This window comes from Pan troglodytes, chromosome 22 (assembly GCF_028858775.2).
Source record: "Pan troglodytes isolate AG18354 chromosome 22, NHGRI_mPanTro3-v2.0_pri, whole genome shotgun sequence".
NCBI classification, from domain to species: domain Eukaryota; kingdom Metazoa; phylum Chordata; class Mammalia; order Primates; family Hominidae; genus Pan; species Pan troglodytes.
The window spans coordinates 46,956,907-46,976,452 of NC_072420.2; the positions used below are offsets into that span (position 1 = coordinate 46,956,907).

Genomic DNA, 19,546 nt, shown 5'->3' on the forward strand with positions numbered 1-19,546 from the left:
CTGATGGCACCCAAGATGACGGCCTCACCAGGCCCCTAGAACCTCTGCCACCAAGTGCCATACCTTGCCGCATGATCCTGTCTCTCTGGTCAAGCAGGCGGTACTTCTCCTTGGATGTCTCAGCCACAGTGCCTATCAGGGTACTGAGGGAGAGCACACATGGCCCGAGGCCCTCGGAGCCCTCGGAGGCTGAGTCAAAAGAGTCTCCCTCGAATTGGTGGGCCTTTAGAAGACTTGGCTTCTTCACTGGAGAGCTATAAAGTAAACACCACACTGAGGGCCCTCGTCCCAGGAAGGCCTTCAGAGCATTTTCGTTTCTGAACACGTCCCCTCATCTTTCAAGATTTTCTGGTCCTCTAAAGCTGAGAAACTACAAGCACTGAAATGAGATGAGTTTTGATAAGGATGGTAATGAGCACAAAAGCGTTATTCACATTATTCACTGACTTTAATATAATTTTGAAATATTTCATACTTTTGAAAAACAAAATAGCCTGGGCAACATAGGGAGACCCCATCTCTACAAAAAATTTAAAAATTAGCCGGGCATGGTGGCATGTGCCTGTAGTCCCAGCTACTCGGGAGGCTGGGGTGAGAGAGGATTGCTTGAGCCTGGCAGGCAGAGGTTGCAGTGAGCTGAGATTATTACACTGCTGCTCTCCAGCCTGGGTGACAGAGTGAGACTCTAACTTACCACCCCCCGGAAAAAAAAAAAAAAGATAGGCTCATTTAAACAGCTAAAATGAACACTTACTGATTTCTATTTCAAAGAAATAAACTCAGCATGAAAAAAGTCTTTAATATCATAAGGAAATATTATGCCTACATGTTTTAAAACAGAAATTATTTTGGTAGAAGGACATACTAAAAGGAATCAGGCATTCTCTCTCAGCTTCCCCATTTTCTAGCTTTCATCATTTTCTGAACTTGAATGTCAAAGATTATGTCAAACCAGCAACTAAACTGCTCATAATAAAACGGAAAGTGAGGAAAATACATTGGCCAAAAGATGAAAAGATGGATTCAGCCGGAGATCTGTCAAAGTAGGCCTGGTGTGAAAAGCAAAAGCCTTTGAGAACAGAGTTCCCCAGACAGACAAGGTAGCCAGGGCACTTCACATCACATGTTAACACAACTAACATGGCCGACCGTGTCTGCTTCACTGTGATAAGCTGCACCTGCAAAAAGTCATGCTGCCCTTCCTTTAGGAGACAGCCTTTTTTTTTTGAGATGGGGTCTGGCTCTGTTGCCCAGTCTGGAGTGCAGTGGCGCAATCTCGGCTCACTGCAAGCTCCGCCTCCCGGGTTCACGCAGTTCTCCTGCCTCAGCCTCGCAAGTAGCTGGGACTACAGGCACCCGCCATCATGCCCGGCTAATTTTTTGTATTTTTAGTAGAGACGGGGTTTCACCATATCAGCCAGGATGGTCTCAATCTCCTGACCTCGTGATCCGCCCGCCTTGGCCTCCCAAAGTGCTGGGATTATAGGCGTGAGCCACTGCGCCCGGCCAGGAGACAGCTCTTTAGGAAAAAAAAAAAAAAAGTCATGCTGGAAACTGCTGAAAGTGATTATTAGAAATGCATGGTTTGGCCGGGCATGCATCTCTAGTCAGGAGTTCGAGACCAGCCTGGCCAACATGGTGAAACCCCATCTCTACTAAAAATACAAAAATATTAGCTGGGCGTGGTGGAGCGCACCTGTAATCTCAGCTACTAGGGAGGCTAAGGCAGGAGAATTTCTTGAACCCAGGAGGCAGAGGTTGCAGTGAGCCAAGATCATGCCACTGAACTCCAACCTGGGCAACAAAGCCAGACTGTGTCTCAAAAAAAAAGGAATACATGGTTTATTACAGCCAGTTAAATGTCTTGAGGTAAAAAGTTATTGCTTATACATTTATATGTCAAGTGGAACTGCACTTAACTGCAGTGGGATTCAGGACGAGTTAGATGAGCAAGGAGACTTGCCACTACAATCCTGTGAGGCAGGCAGCGACCCGCCACAGGGCGCCAGCCTGCGTGTGTCCCACAGAGCAGGCACTCTGTGCAAGGACAGAAGTTCTGCTGTCCTAAGTGAGCAGCCTCCCCTGGATCTCCTGTAGCTGCAGCTGAAAGGTCTGTACCAGCTATAACAACTGTGTGATGAGATTCTCCCATAGAAAATGCCAAGATGGAAACAAGAAAAAAAGGCCAGCCCCAAAGGAAGGCTTTCTCAGCAACCTTGGCCCTAGGGTATATGAGAACAAGACAGGACAGGATCACTGCTCTCCACCATCTCTGCAGCTGGCAGTTACCAGTGTCAGAAAATTCTCTCTTCTGGCTGGGACCACCAGCCCCACACAGACCCACCTCCTAACGGCCCATGCTGGCAGGAGGGGCAGAGCCCCTGCCCCTCCACCCCCAACCATCCCTAGCAACTGGCTTTTGTCTCCTCACCACTCCCCACAGTCTTGCACCCTGACTCAGGTGTCGCTATAGGGCGCTATTTCCTGGTCCTTCCAGAATAAGGTCATTAGGAGGGACCGATCCCACCTTTTATTCAGGAGGCTGCTAGCACCAGCCCTCCCTGCAGCCTTGCCAAGAGGAGAGTGCTGAAAGGGTGCATCCTCTGTGCTTGGGCTGACTTCACCGTCACCTGGTTTCTTCTGCTTCAGGGAAAAGGGTTTCTTATTGGGGCCTGTGGACATAAGAGGCAGAAAAGAGTTTATGCAATCACAGATCACCTGGAACTGGATTTTTTCACTCTGTTTCTAAGAAAGTAATATTATTTTCATTGTCACAGGAGATTAGAGAAGAGCCCAAGGAAATAACTGTGAGATGCAAATCCACTGAGAGCCAGCCTCCTCCACTGGCTAGGGAAAGGGCTCACGCTCAAAGGGTTTGGACCAAGAGCATGAGAAACTGAAGAGAGGGCCATGCACAATGGCTCATGCCTGTAATCCCAAGATCAGACTGGGCAACATAGCGAGATCTGATCTCTATTAAATAAATAAAAATAATTTTTTTAAAAAGTGAAAAGAATAATTGAAAACTCACTTATTTTCTTCCTGTGCCAAAAGATAGCCATGTCTTTATGCAAACTTTTCCCCTTCTTTCTAGCCAGGGCTGCAGATGCCTGGAAAACAGTCCACAACCGCCATGTGTGAGTATATCAGGAAACCAAAGGAAATGGGATTGAAAACTCAAATGCAGTAAGCACAACAGACCATTCAAAGGCACCAGGAGCCCCTGTCCTTTGCACGACAGTGATTTCTCCACCCACACGTCTGCTAACTGCATGGTCTCTGGCTGTGGCAGCAGCAGTATTCATCTCCCTTACCTGTCTCACAAGCACGTATTTGCTCTTTCCCCCTTTTTTTTTTTTTTGAGACACAGTCTCGCTCTGTCACCCAGGCTGGAGTGCGGTGGTGAGATCTCGGCTTACTGCAAGCTCCACCTTCAGGGTTCATGCATTCTCCTGCCTCAGCCTCCTGAGTAGCTGGGACTACAGGCGCCCGCCACCACATCCGGCTTATTTTTTGTATTTGTAGTAGAGACGGGGTTTCACCGTGTTAGCCAGGATGGTCTTGATCTCCTGACCTCAGGTGATCCGCCCACCTTGGCCTCCCAAAGTGCTGGGATTACAGGCGTGAGCCACCGCGCCCGGCCCCTTTTTTTTAATTAACAACTTTGCTTCATAGAACTCACAAACTTGGCCTTGTTGGCATTTGGTGAGATGATTCTCACCAGCTGATCACACATACAGAAACAGAAAGTTTGCGAAGTCACAATTAAGCACAAAAGGGAGCTGCAGAATAACACACATGGGATGCCACTTACCACAGAAAACACACACAAAACCAACCACGTTAGTCTCCGTGTAGATACACTCATAAAAATGTCTAGAAAAATACACACCACACTAGTTAACTGGACTGCTCCTGAGTAACAGGAGAGATGAGGATATTCAGTTTTGTCTGTATCAATGAATTATTTATAAAGGCAGTCTATTTACATATTAGTTATGTCATAAAATATTTAAGGTTCAGCTGGGAAAATAAGCACATTGCAATAGGCAAAAAATAACTGTAAAAACAAAAGGGGGGCTGGGCACGGTGGCTCATGCCTGTTTTCCCAGCACTTTGGGAGGTGGAGGTGGGAGGATCACTTGTGCCCAGGAGTTTAGGACCAGCCTGGGCCACATAGTGAAACTTCATCTCAAAAAAATAAATAAATAATAAAATAACAATAAAATAAATAGTAGTAATAAATAATAAAAACAAGGCCAGGCATGGTGGCTCACGCCTGTAATCCCAGCACTTTGGGAGGCCAAGGTGCGTGGATCACTGAGGTCAGGAGTTCGAGACCAGCCTGGCCAACGTGGTGAAACCCCCTCTCCACTAAAACTACAAAAATTAGCCAGGCATGGTGGTGCACACACAATCCCAGCTACTTGGGAGGCTGAGGGAGGAGAATCGCTTGAACTGGAAAGGTAAAGGCTGAAGTGAGCCAAGATTGCGCCACTACAATACAGGCTGGGAGACAGAGCAAGGCCCCGTCTCAAAAACAACAACAACAAAAATGAGAGCCGGTACAATGACTCAGGTCTGTAATCCCAACACTTTGGGAGGCTAAGGCAGGAGGACAGCTTGAGGACCGGAGTTCGAGACCTGCCTGAGCAACACAGTAAGACCCCATCTATACAAATGTAAAAATAAAAACTTTTTTTAATTAAAAAAATTAAAACTAAAAACAAATTAGGATTACCATATGACCCAGCAATTCCAATCCTAAGAATATACCCCAAAAAACGGAAAGCAGGGACTCAAATAAGTCATATGCCAATGAACATTATTCACAATAGCCAAAAAGTAGAAACAACCCGTGTCTGCCAACAGACGAATCAACAAAACGTAGTCCATCCACTCAATGTAGTATCATTCACTTTATAAATTTATACTTTATAAATTCCTATAGAACGTAATTTTGTCTATGAGAATACTCAGAAAAAATAGTGACGATATAAAGCTATATAACATGAGCAGTCCACGTTCACTGCACCCTAGAAAGTATTATGCATACATTTAGGCTGGGCGCAGTGGCTCACGCCTGTAATCCCAGCACTTTGGGAGGCCGAGGCAGGCAGATCGTGAGGTCAGGAGATCGAGACCATCCTGGCTGACACAGTGAAAGCCTGTATCTACTAAAAATACAAAAAAATTAGCCGGGTGTGGTGGCGGGCGCCTGTAGTTCCAGCTACTCTGGAGGCTGAGGCAGGAGAATGGCATGAACCCGGGAAGTGGAGCTTGCAGTGAGCCGAGATCATGCCACTGCACTCCAGCCTGGGCGACAGAGCAAGACTCCATCTCAAAAAAATAAATAAATAAATAAAAAGAAAGTATTATGCATACATTTAAAGTCAGGATACAAACCCAGTGCTTCAAAGCAGTTATCTCTAGAGGATAGACTGACAAGGGGAATTTCACTTTTTTTCTTTTTTTTTTTTTTTTTGAGACGGAGTCTGGCTCTGTCTCCCAGACTGGAGTGCAGTGGCATGAACTCGGCTCACTGCAACCGCCGCCTCCCGGATTCAAGCAATTCTCCTGCCTCAGCCTCCCGAGTAGCTGGGATTACAGGCGCGAGCCACCACACCCGGCTAATTTTTTGTATTTTTAGTAGAGATGGGGTTTCACCGTGTTAGCCAGGATGGTCTGGATCTCCTGACCTCATGATCCGCCCACCTCGGCCTCCCCAAGTGCTGGGACTACAAGCATGAGCCACCACGCCCGGCCAATTTCATTTTTTCTGTATTGTTTGAACATTTACAGCGATCATCTTCTATGACCAAATAAAACAAAAACAAAACCAAAAAACTCAACTTCCAAAAGTACTATGTGGTTAGAGCCTTTCAGAAGAATTTCTGAATTTCTAAAGCCTTTCAGAAGAATTTCACTTCATGGGAACAACTCTCCCAGCATTTCTAGAGTACTATATTCTGTAGGGACCTAGAATATGCCAAGTTATGAAATAAATAGTGCTATCCCAGCCTATGCTAATAAGATATTTGAGTACTTTCTCTATATTATAGTAAGCAAACAACTGATGGACTAAAAAAAAAGAAACAGGTTTTAAAGTGACAAGGTTCAAATCTAGGGTAACAAATGGCAAGATGGGAGTACTCACATGATCAAAGAAATGTACCACTGCAAGCTTTTTGCTGCGCCTGGTAAAGATGCGCTGCACTTTAGCAATTTTGCCAAAATGGTTCTCCAGAATGGTCCTGTCGTTGAGGTAGTCGGGGATGTTCTTGCACTGGATGGCTGTGACTTCAGAGGGAGACAAGCCCCCAAGACTGTCTGTGCTCTCGCTTCTGTTACTCTGACGCGCCGGAGTTCCTCTTAGAGAATCTAGGGGTTCAGAGAATGGACACTTAAACCATCAGATGTTTCCAACAACAGGAGGCACCAACTGTGTCGAAGCAGAGGAAATTTTCAGATGTAAGACCTGCTCCGATGACATGTTAGAATCCCTAATGTTTATGGGAGATTTATCTGAAAAATCAAGCTAACACCCAGAGAAACGTATTGAAAACCTGCCAGCAGGATTTACTCTATGTGCTACATTTTCAGAGCTCACCTTCTTTCTTTTCTCTACTTTCAGTTTCTTCCTCTTTATTCACACCTGGAATCCGGGAAGGTGCCAGGACAGACTGACTCCCTCCTGGGATAGCCATGTGGTCACTTTCTGCAGAGTCAACAAAGCCAGTTTCCTTTTTGGCCTCCTTGTTGCCCAGACGACCTACGTCCTTATTGCTTTTGAAAACATCCTGTATCGTCCGACCAAATAAAGTACCTCCCCGGGGTCGATTCAGGCGGACAGGTCGTTTGTCTGGAGGATGATCGCCCCGGGACAGAGGATCCGAATCTTCTGCTGTCTCGTGGCCATGTCTCCTTGGGGAGCGATCCTGGTCCTCCTTCCTTTTCAGTCCTTTCATTAGGCTGGGAAGTGGTTCCACCTGGGAAACAGCTTCTTCACACCCCTGCCTGACACCTGCTTTGCTAGCCTGGAAAGGTTCGCCCAAAACCGCAGATGATACAGGGAAGCTACTGAAGCTATTATTAGAACTTCCAAATATTGACTTAGGTCCTCTCTTCTCTTCCTCTACATTTTGGTTTGACAAAGCAGGGGTAAAGGCAGATAATGAATTATTACTACTAACAGGTTTTGAAAAGGTAAAATTTGAATTGGTAGCTGAACTACTTGTTACTTGAGGAAAAGAGAAAGGGGCCAGGCCTCCAGGTGCACTACTAATTGGGTGGGAAAATGTAAAAAACCCAGAAGCAATTTGGCTCTGGGTTTTCTCTGGCTCAGATTCAGCCCCCAGTATTGGTTTGAACACTGCATTTTCCAGAGGTTTAAAGCTGAATTCTGTTTTCCCAAAACCAGAGTTCACTATTTCTCCAGCTTCTTGTCCAAAAGCAGAAGTGCTTGGGAAAGCCCCAACACTGGTGGGTGATTTAAAACTAAATCCTGTGTTTCCCAGCACAGATGAACTTGAAGGCCCAGAGGTAGCCACAAAGGTGGAAGTGTGCTCAAGTCCAGAAAAGGGTCCGACACTTGAGGTTTGGGTGAACCCTAATGTTTGCACTGAAGAGGAATGACTTACTCCAGAAGACGCTGGAAAGCTGGATACCTGTGAAAATCCCGAGCTCTTCCCAGATAAGGTACTGTTTTGTCCAAAAAGAGAAGGTTGACCAAATCGAAATGGCGGCTTAGATGGAAGTGTTCCTACATTACTAGAAGACGCTGAAAAAGCACTAGGCTGCTGCCCACTGAAAGGATTAGTTGGGTTCATCTTCTGCTCCAATTATTAGAAGGTAATTAAGTATTACGTGTACAAAATTAATTGGCTTCCTGAAACAGCCTGTAGCACTAGAGAGTTCCCCTTCGTCTTTAGAACAAGCTGAAAGACAAAAATTCAGATCATCATAGCTATGTTCTGCTACAAGACTAAGAAAAGAATTTTTGAACACTGTCATACTAAAAGGATAACTATTTCAAAGGCAGGCAAAGGGTTATTATTTTCTGAGAGCCGATAGGTTATTTTGTTGGAGGGTGGGGTAGAGAGTGGTACAAATAATTACTTTGTTACAGAGGTTTAAAGCGTGATCCTTTAAGATTAAAAAAAAAAAAGCCGAATCTTTTTACTGAGTTAGTAAATTCATGAAAAACCTCCATTGGCAGTAAGAAAATGAATGCTGTTCCCCCTTACAACTTAGAGACGAATCTCTCCTGACTTCCTCCAATCTCTACAGCCGGAGAATTCAATGTAACGCTGTCAAAACCTTAGCGTTTCGGGATCTCCTCCCACCTGGCTTCCCTCGGAGCGGCTGGAGCGCTAAGCACTTTCTCACATTCCTTTATCGCGCCCTGGCGACCACCCTCGAGCGGGCTGGAAGGACGAGGGCGCTGCCACGAAGCTGAGGCCTCTCGGCGGGGACGGCGTGCCCGGGGAGCCTAATCTTCCACCCAGCACAGCCCGAAACGGCGGAGGCCACGCGCTGGGCCCAGGCCGGCCTGGCCACTGTCCCGCCCCGGGCTCGCCAGGGGTCGCCGGCGCCGCAACGCTCCGTTAGCGACGATGTGGAGGCCCGGGCGCGCGGAGCTGCGTGGGGGAAGGAAACGGCGCCTCTGGCGCCGGCCCAGCCCCCACGCTCACCGTCTCGCCCCAGGACCCCGAGGCCCGCGCTGCCCTCTGGCCCCTCGGAAAGACTTGAGGCGCAAGCACAGGCTGCTGCCGCGACACTCAGCACTGCGCACCGCGGGCAGAAAACGCCGCGGACCGACTTCCGGTTCGCTCAGCACTACCGGATTCCGCCCCGCCCGCTGCGATCCGGTTCCGCTCCCCCCAACCCGCTCTGTGGCGGGGCTTCCGGTCGGGCGGGTCCGCCCGCTCTCGCGTCCTTTGCTGGGTCCAGACACCGGTACGTCCGGGCGGGTTTTTAGTCTCCCAAGCGAGAGCGTCGCATTCACCCCCGTGGGTCTGCGGGCGCCCCAGACCCCAGAGGACCCGGCCCCCAACGCTTACCTGTCCCCTCTCCTGTCCCTCCCCCATTCCAGCCCCTTCTCTCCCCAGCCGTTGCCCCTCCCCGCACCCCGCCGCGTCCGCGCGCCTCTCTCCGCGCGCACCGCCAACCCGCCCCCTTTTCTCTGGGAACCGCTCCTTCCGCTCCGCCCGCCTGGAGTCCTTCTGGCCGGATTCCGCGGCATCCTTCCATAGACCCTCGTTGTTGCTTCCTCCTTGTGGTAAATGTAAATTCCCTTAAGATTTTCAATCAGTTCCACCAAATAAAGTGATCTGATTGCGTGTGCATCTGTATTTTTACAGACCGTATTATCACTTGTACTGATTGGTCTTCTCTTACACTTTAACCCCAGGTTCCGTTGCAAACATTTTTAAAGGGCTGGTTATTCTTCGTGAAATGAGTTTGGTGATTAGAAATCTGCAGCGAGTCATCCCCATCAGGAGAGCGCCACTTCGCAGTAAGATCGAGATTGTAAGGAGGATTTTAGGAGTGCAGAAATTTGACCTGGGGATCATCTGTGTTGACAACAAGAATATTCAGCACATTAATAGAGTCTACAGAGATAGAAATGTCCCAACCGATGTGCTTTCTTTTCCATTTCATGAGGTAAAAAAAAAAAGTGTTCCTCTTCTTGTCTAGCCCATCTTCCCAGAGTAAATTTCCTGTCGTTTTGTTTTGTTTTGTTTTTTAATTGAGACGGAGTCTTGCTCTGTCACCCAGGCTGGAGTGCAGTGGTGTGATCTTGGCTCACTGCAACCTCCCTCCCTGGTTCAAGTGATTCTTTTGCCTCAGCCTCCCCAGTAGGTGGGACCACAGATGCTGGCCACCACGCCTGGCTCATTTTTTTTTTTCAGTATTTTTAGTAGAGACGGGGGTTTTACCATGTTGGCCAGGCTGCTCCTGAACTCCTGATCTCAGGTGATCTGCCTGCCTCGGCTTCCCAGAGTGTTGGGATTACAGGCGTGAGCCACAGCACCTGGCCTAAATTTCATGTATTAATTATATTATAGGCTAGGCTCCGTGGTGCCTATAAGTATATATATTACAGACATGATTTTTAATTTTAATTTTGAAAATTTTCAAATACACACAAAAGTAGAGAGAGCAGTATATTCAGCCTCCACTGATCGAGGCCCGTCACCCAGAGTCCACAATTACACTGGTAACCCAGCAGGAAAAAGAAAGGTGACAGCCGAGTGCGATGGCTCATACCCATAATCCCAGCACTTTGGGAGCCTGAGGCGGGTGGTTCACCTGAGGTCAGGAGTTCAAGATCAGCCTGGCCAACATGGTGAAACCCTGCCTCTACTAAAAACACAAAGAATTAGCTGGGTGTGGTTGTGCCGGGTGGGAGGTGGAGGGGGGCACCTATAATCCTAGCTACCTGGGAGGCTGAGGCAGGAGAATCGCTTGAACCCCAGAGATGGAGGTTGCAGTGAGCCGAGATCACACCATTGCACTCCAGCCTGGGCAAGAAGAGCGAAACTCTGTCTCAGGAAAAAAAAAAAGAAAAGAAAAAGGTGACTAGCATCCACCCCCCTTCCCCTCCTAATGCTCTCGGTGAATTAGAAGAGAGAAGCAAACTGCTTCTGCAATATTTTTGCAATTTTAAGTGGGATTCGTTAATGAATATGTGCACATTGGAAAAATTAAAACAACACTGAAAATAAACAGACTGGGGTAAATATTTCCAACAAACTCGATGTAATAGCAGTCAGGTTATTATCTACATTCTGTACATGACTTCATTCAAGGCTTCCCACATTGTAGCAGCAGGAATTGGAGCAATCCTTTGGGAAAGCAACTTGGCATTTCAAACACACGTATCCTTTAGTCCCGTGGTGACACACCCAAGACAATAAACCAAAAGGCAGAAGAGGCCGGGTGCAGTGGCTCACGCCTGTAATCCCAGCACTTTGGGAGGCCGAGGTGGGTGGATCACGATGTCAGGAATTCAAGACCATCCTGGCCAACATGGTGAAACCCCGTCTCTACTGAAAATACAAAAAAAGTTAGCTGGGTGTGGTGGCATTTGCCTGTAATCCCAGCTACTCGGGAGGCTGAGGCAGGAAAATCTCTTGAACCAGGGAGTCGGAGGTTGCAGTGAGCTGAGATTGCACCACCGCACTCCAGCCTGGCGACAGAGGGAGACTCCGTCTCAAAAAGAAAAAAAAAAAAAAGAAGAAAAGAAAATGCTGAATCATGTAAAAATGTATTGAAATGTTAATTTATTGGCTGGGCCTATAATCCCAGCACTTTGGGAAGCTAAGGTGGGAGGATCACTTGAGCCCAGGAGTTCAAGACCAGTCTGGGCAACATAGTCAAACCTTGTTTCTACAAAAAATAAAAACAACAATTAGCCGGGCATGGTGGTGTGCAGAGCTGTCGTCCCAGCTACTCAGGAGGCTAAGGTGAGAGGATCGCCTGAGCTCAAGAAACTGAGGCTGCAGTGAGCCAAGACTGCACCTCTGCACTCCACCCTGGGCCGCAGAGTGACACCCTGTTTCAAAAAAAAAGTTACCATTTTCTATAATAGGAAAATAAAAGGAGCATCCTAAATATCCAGCCATAGGTGACTGGCTTAGTGTGAACAGTCCTTAACTAAGTGGACTGGTCTTTATAGTCTTTATGTGGAAAATGTGAAAGACTCTTTAGGACAAAATATCAAGTGGAAAGAACAGGAATATACAGTCGTGTCCATGTGATGATTTAACTCTGTAGAAGTTGTGGATCTGCGTGATTCTGCATTGGGAGGGATGAAAGAAATGAACAGCTATTTGACAGGTGATAGCAACCTAAACAAACAGGCTTTTAAAGAAAAGGATGTTTATTTGGGATAGAGCATTGCAGTGAAAATACATGCCACATGCCATAGTAGACTGTGTGGATATTTGCATATTCAGGGAGGTAAAGGAAGGCAAGGGTTTTTTTTGTTTTTTGTTTTTTTTTTTGAGACGGAGGCTTGCTCTGTCACCCAGGCTGGAGTGCAATGGCACAATCTCGGCTCACTGCAACCTCCACCTCTCAGGTCCAAGCGATTCTCCTGCTTCAGCCTCCCGAGTAGCTGGGATTACAGGCGCCCACCACCACATCTGGCTAATTTTTTTTTTTTTTGTATTTTTAGTAAAGTTGGGGTTTCACCGTGTTGGCCAAGCTGGTCTAGAACTCCTGACCTCAGGTGATCTACCCGCCTCTGCCTTCCAAAGTGCTGGGATTACAGGCGTGAGCCACTGAGCCCCGCCTGGCAAAGGTTTTTAAAGGAAAACAACATAATTGTTTTGAGATAATGATCCTTGGTTGCAAAGATCAATAACAAGATTAATGTCCGTCCAAGGTTAGACAGGCAGTTGCTGGGCAGATTATCGTTGCAGAAGTTTCTGTGTGCGTGTAAGGTTGTCATAGCCTTTGTGCAAGGTTGCAGTTTCGTGTGTGTGTGTAAGGTTGTCATAGGCTTTGTGCAAGATTGCAGTTTTGTGTGTGTGTAAGGTTGTCATAGCCTTTGTGCAAGGTTGCAGTTTCGTGTGTGCGTGTAAGGTTGTCATAGCCTTTGTGCAAGGTTGCAGTTTCGTGTGTGTGTGTAAGGTTGTCATAGGCTTTGTGCAAGGTTGCAGTTTCGTGTGTGTAAGGTTGTCATAGCCTTTGTGCAAGGTTGCGGTTTTGTATGTGTGTAAGGTTGTCATAGCCTTTGTGCAAGGTTGCAGTTTCATGTGTGTGTGTAAGGTTGTCATAGCCTTTGTGCAAGGTTGCAGTTTTGTATGTGTGTAAGGTTGTCATAGCCTTTGTTGCAGTTTTTGCCATCTTTAGTGACAGTTTTTGTTATCAGGCATGAAAGTATGAGAATCCTCTCTTCATAGCTTTCCCCAGCTCTATTTGTCAGGTTTTTTGGTTTGTTTGTATAACCCTAATGGCTCCATTTTTATTCTGACAAATTCCTTTTTTTTTGAGACGGAGTCTTGCTCTGTCAGCCAGGCTGAAGTGCAATGGCGCAGTCTAGGGGCTCACTGCAACCTCCGCCTCCCGGGTTCAAGCGATTCTCCTGCCTCAGCTTCCCGAGTAGCTGGGGTTACAGGCATGTGCCATCACACCTGGCTAATTTTTGTATTTTTAGTAGAGATGGGGTTTCACCATGTTAGTCAGGCTGGTGTCAAACCCCTGACCTCTTGATCTGCCCACCTCGGCCTCCCAAAGTGCTGGGATTACAGCTGTGAGCCACCACGCCTGGCTATTCTGACAATTTTCACAATGGAAACAATTTAGGGCACTTGTGTACAGTTGGCTGGGCAGCCCACCCGCCACAGTCCCAGCTGCCACTCTGGCCTGAGACATGCATCTTAAGAGTGATTTGGGTGGCTGGCGCAGTGGCTCACGCCTGTAATCCCAGCACTCTGGGAGGCTGAGGCAGGCAGATCACCTGAGGTCAGGAGTTCGAGACCAGCCTGACCCATATGATGAAACCCCATCTCTACTAAAAAATACAAAAATTAGGCCAGGCGCGGTGGCTCACGCCTGTAATCCCAGCACTTTGGGAGGCCAAGGCGGGTGGATCACCTGAGGTTGGGAGTTTGAGACCAGCCTGACCAACACGGAGAAACCCAGTCTCTACTAAAAATACAAAATTAGCCGGGCGTGGTGGCGCATGCCTGTAGTCCCAGCTACTCGGGAGGCTGAGGCAGGAGAATTGCTTGAACCCGGGAGGCGGACACTCCAGCCTGGGCAACAAGAGGGAAACTCTGTCTCAGAAAAAAAAAAAAAAAAAGAAATACAAAAATTAGCTGGGCACGGTGGCATGCACCTGTAATCCCAGCTACTCAGGAGGCTGAGACAGGAGAATTGCTTGAACCCGGGAGGCAGAGGTTGCAGAGCACCATTCCACTGCAGCCTGGGCAACAAGAGTGAAACTCCGTCTCAAAAAAAAAAAAAAAAAAAAAAAACAGTGATTTGGTCAGAGATAAGTGCTTATTTGCCTTGGGATTAACCAGGATGAAACCTGTCAACCTGTGGTTGGGTTACGATTCCTGTTCTCTAAGTCTGCATTTCCTCATTTTTTAGCATCTGAAAGCAGGTGAATTTCCCCAGCCTGATTTTCCAGATGACTACAATTTGGGAGACATTTTCCTAGGAGTGGAGTATATCTTCCATCAGTGTAAAGAAAATGAAGATTACAATGACATCCTGACTGTAAGCGGGGATGCTGAAATCATATAACCTGGCTCATGGAACATGGGCCTTGCAAAGGGGTCAAGATCACAACCCTGCATCCATGTGTGTCCGTGGGTACCGTAAGGGCTACTGGGGGAAGAACCTGTAAGCAGGGTGTGAGGAGCACCCTGGCTGGGTAGGGACTGCATGCCCCATGCCACAGTTGAAGGAGGGAGAGAACACGCTGTGAAAACACAGAAGCTCCCAGAGAAGCCTTCTCAGCTTTTATCTCTGGAGTAGAGCAGACTATGTTGAGCTAACACAGACCTGCTGGATCAGCTTCTTTCTGAGCTGCCAGAAGTACAGAGGTTGGAGCCTCCACCACCTTCCAGATCTGTTTCTCCTCAGTGTAATCCACCTATGGGTTCTTCCTGCCCACTGCACAGACAAAACCAATTCACTGCAATTGCGGTATTGCAGTAAAGAGTTTAACACAGAGCTAGCCAAGCAGAAAGGCTGGAGTTATTATTCAACTCAATCTCCCAGAGAACTCAGAGGCTAGGGTTTCTACGGGCAATTTGGCAGGCAGGGGCTAGGGAATGCCTGCTGCTGATCGGCTGCAGATGGACCATGGGGTGTCAATGATTTTTGTACCCTGAGTCCGCCTCTGGGTGGAGCCACGGGATCAGCTGAGTCATGAGTCTCAGGTCCAGGTGGAGTCTGTAGGTTGCCAGAACTCAAAAGTCTGAAAAACATCCCAAAAGACCATTCTTAGGTTGTACTATTGATGTTATCTTATTGGGGAGCAATTGGGGCGGTCACAAATCTCGTGAACTCTGGCTGCGTGAGTCCTGAGCAGTAGGGAATTACAGCAGGGCAAGCTGGGGAAGCAAGGCCTGCGGGCTGGTTCTCCTCAGGACACCTACATCTGAGCAGAATTCAGGCCCCTCCCATCATCCTAATCTTGTGGCCCTTCACAAGCTTCACAGAGGTGGCTTCGGTCCTGAGCAAGGAGGGGATTCGTTTTAGGGAGGGATGATTACTATTCTTGATTTAAAGTTAAACTCTAGATTAAATTCCTCCCGTGGTTAGCTTGGCCTGTGCCCGGGACTGAGTGGGGACAGCCACGCAAGTTAAACTCTAGATTAAATTCCTCCCGCGGTTAGCCTGACCCGTGCCCGGGACTCAGTGGAGTCAGCCACGCAAGTTAAACTCTAGATTAAATTCCTCCCGCGGTTAGCCTGACCCGTGCCCGGGACTCAGTGGAGTCAGCCACGCAAGTTAAACTCTAGATTAAATTCCTCCCGCGGTTAGCCTGACCCGTGCCCGGGACTCAGTGGAGTCAGCCACGCAAGTTAAACTCTAGATTAAATTCCTCCCGCGGTTAGCCTGACCCGTGCCCGGGACTCAGTGGAGTCAGCCACGCAAGTTAAACTCTAGATTAAATTCCTCCCGCGGTTAGCCTGACCCGTGCCCGGGACTCAGTGGAGTCAGCCACGCAAGTTAAACTCTAGATTAAATTCCTCCCGCGGTTAGCCTGACCCGTGCCCGGGACTCAGTGGGGACAGCCACGCAAGTTAAACTCTAGATTAAATGCCTCCCGCGGTTAGCCTGACCCGTGCCCGGGACTCAGTGGGGACAGCCACGCAAGTTAAACTCTAGATTAAATTCCTCCCGCGGTTAGCCTGACCCGTGCCCGGGACTCAGTGGAGTCAGCCACGCAAGTTAAACTCTAGATTAAATTCCTCCCGCGGTTAGCCTGACCTGTGCCCGGGACTCAGTGGAGTCAGCCACGCAAGTTAAACTCTAGATTAAATTCCTCCCGCGGTTAGCCTGACCCGTGCCCGGGACTAAGTGGAGTCAGCCACGCAAGTTAGACTGTAGATTAAATTCCTCCCGTGGTTAGCCTGACCTGTGCCCGGGACTCAGTGGAATCAGCCACCCCAGACTTCTCTCACTGTTATCATTTTTGCACAGGTGGTTTCAGCAGCTTGATGCCAAAAAAAAAAAAAAAAAAAGGAAAAGTATTCTGAAAAGCCATGTATGAGTGAATCATACTTAACTTGGCCTCCTTTGGCTGAACAGCCATGCCCTGAATCGCCCTTGTGGATCCAAGTGCATCCGTGTGGCTTGAGGCAGAGCTTCCCAGCCAGACCCAGTGTGAAAGGATGGGACGGCCACACAGGAACCTGGGCCCCAGCTGCTCCCTCCAGACCTGGGTGGGACTTGCCCGCCATGCACACCCTGCTGGGGAAGAGGGAGTTTCTGAGAGTGACAGGAAGTGGCCCAGCCGGAGATTCAGCCCTGGGATCTCTGTGGCCAGCAACTGTTGGGGGTGGGGGTATGTGGACATCTGCTTCCATTTTCCCCAAACCTAAGATTCTGTTCCCTGGTCTTCCCCTGGCATTTCTTCCTCGGGCCCAGAGCCCTCTCCGTGGGGCTCCCTATTACCCTGAGGGGAGGGCCAGCCCACCACCCCAGGACCCCATCCTCATAGCCACAGGCCAGGCCAGCTCTGCTCAGGGCTGGCTCTCAGCTGCACTCTCCATCTACCCCGCCTTGTCCTCCATGTCTCCAGGCACCTCCCGCCAGCCCCAAGGGTACCCACCTCCCAGACCTCCCTCCTCCCTCCACCCAAACCCCAGGGGAGTGCTACCCCTATGGCCCATGTGGCTCCATAAACCCCCTTGGTGCTGTGCCTGCTCAGGGTCCACAGGCCCTCCCTCCTCCTCCTCCTCTTCCCCCAGCTCTGGGCTCCATCCGGGTGCCCCTCCCCTGTGGGCTTTAATCCAGCCCTGTCTCCAGGGGGACATGGCGACTGTGGGTCTTCCTGACTCACCAGCAGCTGCACCTCCCTCCGCCTCTGCCTTCATACCTCTCCCCCACTCCCTGTGCTGCCTGTGCCCCAAAGCTCTACCCAGAGTGTTCAGTAAAATCCGGGGCCACCGGAGGGCCCATCCTCTGACTGGGGGTTGGACCTGGGGTGTGGGCTGTGCGCTTGCCTCGTCCCTCTTAGGGCAGGGAGGCCACCCCTGGCCGGTGCCCCACTGCCCCACCACCCCGTGGCACCCACCCCTCCCCACTTCTTCATATTCCACACCCCCTTGCCCATTGCTCCTGCGGCTGGGCAGTTCCAACCTGGGGGCCCCTCCCCAGCACAGTGCTGGCCCAGACAGCAATCCACATTGACTAAAGACTCTCAAAGGGGCTTGCTTGCTTTCCATTTTAGATGGAAGGGAACTGAAGCTGAGTGCCTGTAATTCCTGCCCAGGGGTCTCACAGCAACCCTGGGGTCCTGCAGCCACATACCAAGAGCAGCCTGTGGCCCTGGGGTGGCCCTGAAGGGGCAGGTTCCTGTGGGGTCATCCTCGAGCCGGTTTAAAATTATTCTGACAGGTGACGGCCACCCACGGACTCTGTCACTTGCTGGGCTTCACACACGGCACGGAGGCAGAGTGGCAGCAGGTAAGGAGCCCATCCATCCCACTACCGAGGGGGTGCGTGGGGGAAGGAGGCTCCCCCAGGCCCCTGCCAGCCCCCACCCTCCATCCTGACAGCCCCCGCAGGAACTGGACCTCAGACCTGCCCTTGTAAAAATGACACAGATGTTTGCTTTCAACACCTGGCTCCCCAAATACTTCCAGCTGAATGTGTTCACTAAGGAAAGCGGTCTGAGTGCAGAGGCCGAGAGCCACAGCTGACACTAGCAAGTGGCGCTTGGTCAAAAAGGTCCAATCAGCTAGAGACTAGGCCAGACCCAGGGCGGAGGCGGGAGCTCTGCGTGAAGTGAGTTCCAGGTTGGTTTTCTCCAGGCCCATGCGCTCCGCCTACGGAGGCCCACGTGGGCTCCGGTCCACATGGTTAACACGCACACAGTCCTGTGTTGGGAGCAAACTGCTTCTCTGAAAGTCATGAAGAACCTTTTTCATTAAAAAAGAAAAAGTTTGGCCGGGCGCAGTGGCTCACGCCTGTAATCCCAGCACTTTGGGAGGCCGAGGCGGGCGGATCAACTGAGGTTGGGAGTTCGCGACCAGCCTGACCAACATAGAGAAACCCTGTCTCTACTAAAAATACAAAATTAGCTGGGCCTGGTGGTGCATGCCCTGTAATCCCAGCTACTCAGGAGGCTGAGGCAGGAGAATCGCTTGAACCCAGGAGGCGGAGGTTGTGGTTAGCCGAGAGATCGCGTCATTGCACTCCAACCTGGGCAACAAGAGTGAAAGTCCGTCTCAAAAAGAAAAAGAAAAGTTTGGCCGGGCGCAGTGGCTCACGCCTGTAATCCCAGCACTTTGGGAGGCTGAGGAGGGTGGATCACTTGAGGTCAGGAGTTCAAGACCAGTCTGGCCAACATGGTGAAACCCCGTCTCTACTAAAAATACAAAGATTAGCCGGGCGTCGTGGTGGGCGCCTGTAATCCCAGCTACAAGGGAGGCTGAGGCAGGAGAATCGCTTGAACCCAGGAGGTGGAGGTTGCAGTGAGCCCTCCTCCCCTCCTCCCCCTTCCCCCTCCCATGCCCCCCTTCCTTCCTCCCCCTCCCCTCCCGAGGCCCCGCTTATTCTCCCGGCCTGTGGCGGTTCTTGCACTCGCTGAGCTCAGGTTCTGGTGAAGGTGCCCGGAGCCGGGTCCCGCCCTTCGGCCTGAGCTAGAGCCGCGCGGGCGGCCGGGTTCCCCCAAACCCTGTGGGAGGGGCATCCCGAGGAGGCGACCCCAGAGAGTGGGGCGCGGACATCTTCCCTGGGGAGGGCCAGCGCGCTTCCTTCCTTCCAGATGTTCCAGAAGGAGAAGGCGGTGCTGGACGAGCTGGGCCGACGCACGGGGACCCGGCTGCAGCCCCTGACCCGGGGCCTCTTCGGAGGGAGCTGAGGGCCGCGTTCCTTCTGAAAGCGGGACGCGGGAGGGGTGGAGGCTGCGGGGAGCCGGGGTCGCACACAAATAAATAACGAATGAATGTACGAGGGGAACCTCCTCTTATTTCCTTCACGTTGCATCGGGTATTTTTCATTATTGTAAATAAAACGGTTCCGAGCCGTGGCATCGAGAGGGCGCCTGGAGTTCAGGGAACGCGTGGCCCCCGCCCGGGAGCACCGCGCAGCGCTCGCCTCTCGCCCTTCAAGGGGGTCCCTGCCCGGAGCCTGCGCCCCCGGAGAGGAAGAGGCTCGAGGGGCTTGGGTGCCGCAGCCCGTCCTTCCGTAGAAAAGGCTTGCGTCAGTATTTCCTGCTTTACCTCGTGAGTATTCGAATATTCGAGTAAACCCTGGAGTTTCAGCGCCAGCGCACGCCTCTTCATCAGGGCAGCGCGTCGCGAGCGCGCTGGTTCCCCGGGGCCTCCCGACCCGGGGCCTCCCG

General features: G+C 50.2%; 2 protein-coding genes across 10 annotated transcripts in view; one reads left to right on the forward strand and one right to left on the reverse strand.

Moving 5' to 3' along the window:
* MCM3AP (minichromosome maintenance complex component 3 associated protein) overlaps positions 1-8,840 on the reverse strand; it is a 51,309-nt gene extending 42,469 nt beyond the window's left edge. For 2 of the 5 annotated variants that reach the window (XR_010154494.1, XM_063803592.1), the window contains exons 1-6: positions 8,247-8,386; positions 6,611-7,937; positions 6,158-6,381; positions 3,032-3,110; positions 2,528-2,672; positions 64-254 (exon numbers count right to left, since the gene is read on the reverse strand). Coding sequence is in view for 4 of the 5 variants with exons in the window: in XM_063803592.1 (XP_063659662.1) it covers positions 64-254; positions 2,528-2,672; positions 3,032-3,110; positions 6,158-6,381; positions 6,611-7,829 (1,858 nt within the window). In the remaining variant the exon portion in view is untranslated. Of the gene's footprint in view, positions 1-63; positions 255-2,527; positions 2,673-3,031; positions 3,111-6,157; positions 6,382-6,610; positions 7,938-8,246 lie in introns of all 5 variants that reach the window. The other 3 variants (XM_024352360.3, XM_024352359.3, XM_016938690.4) reach the window with 3 other exon arrangements.
* On the forward strand, positions 8,616-19,152 carry YBEY (ybeY metalloendoribonuclease). Of its 5 annotated transcripts, none has more exons than XM_001145583.6 (5): positions 8,616-8,958; positions 9,413-9,666; positions 14,110-14,238; positions 17,596-17,664; positions 18,968-19,152. In XM_001145583.6, exons 1-5 carry the CDS (start codon positions 8,616-8,618, stop codon positions 19,061-19,063), a joined length of 891 nt encoding a protein of 296 aa, XP_001145583.4. In that variant the 3' UTR covers positions 19,064-19,152. The 5 variants fall into 5 exon arrangements, with proteins under 5 accessions (XP_001145583.4, XP_016794188.2, XP_063659674.1 ...); XM_063803604.1 differs by having other exon boundaries at positions 8,885-9,280; XM_054675281.1 differs by lacking the exon at positions 8,616-8,958 and adding an exon at positions 8,985-9,286.
* Positions 19,153-19,546: the final 394 nt, after the last annotated feature.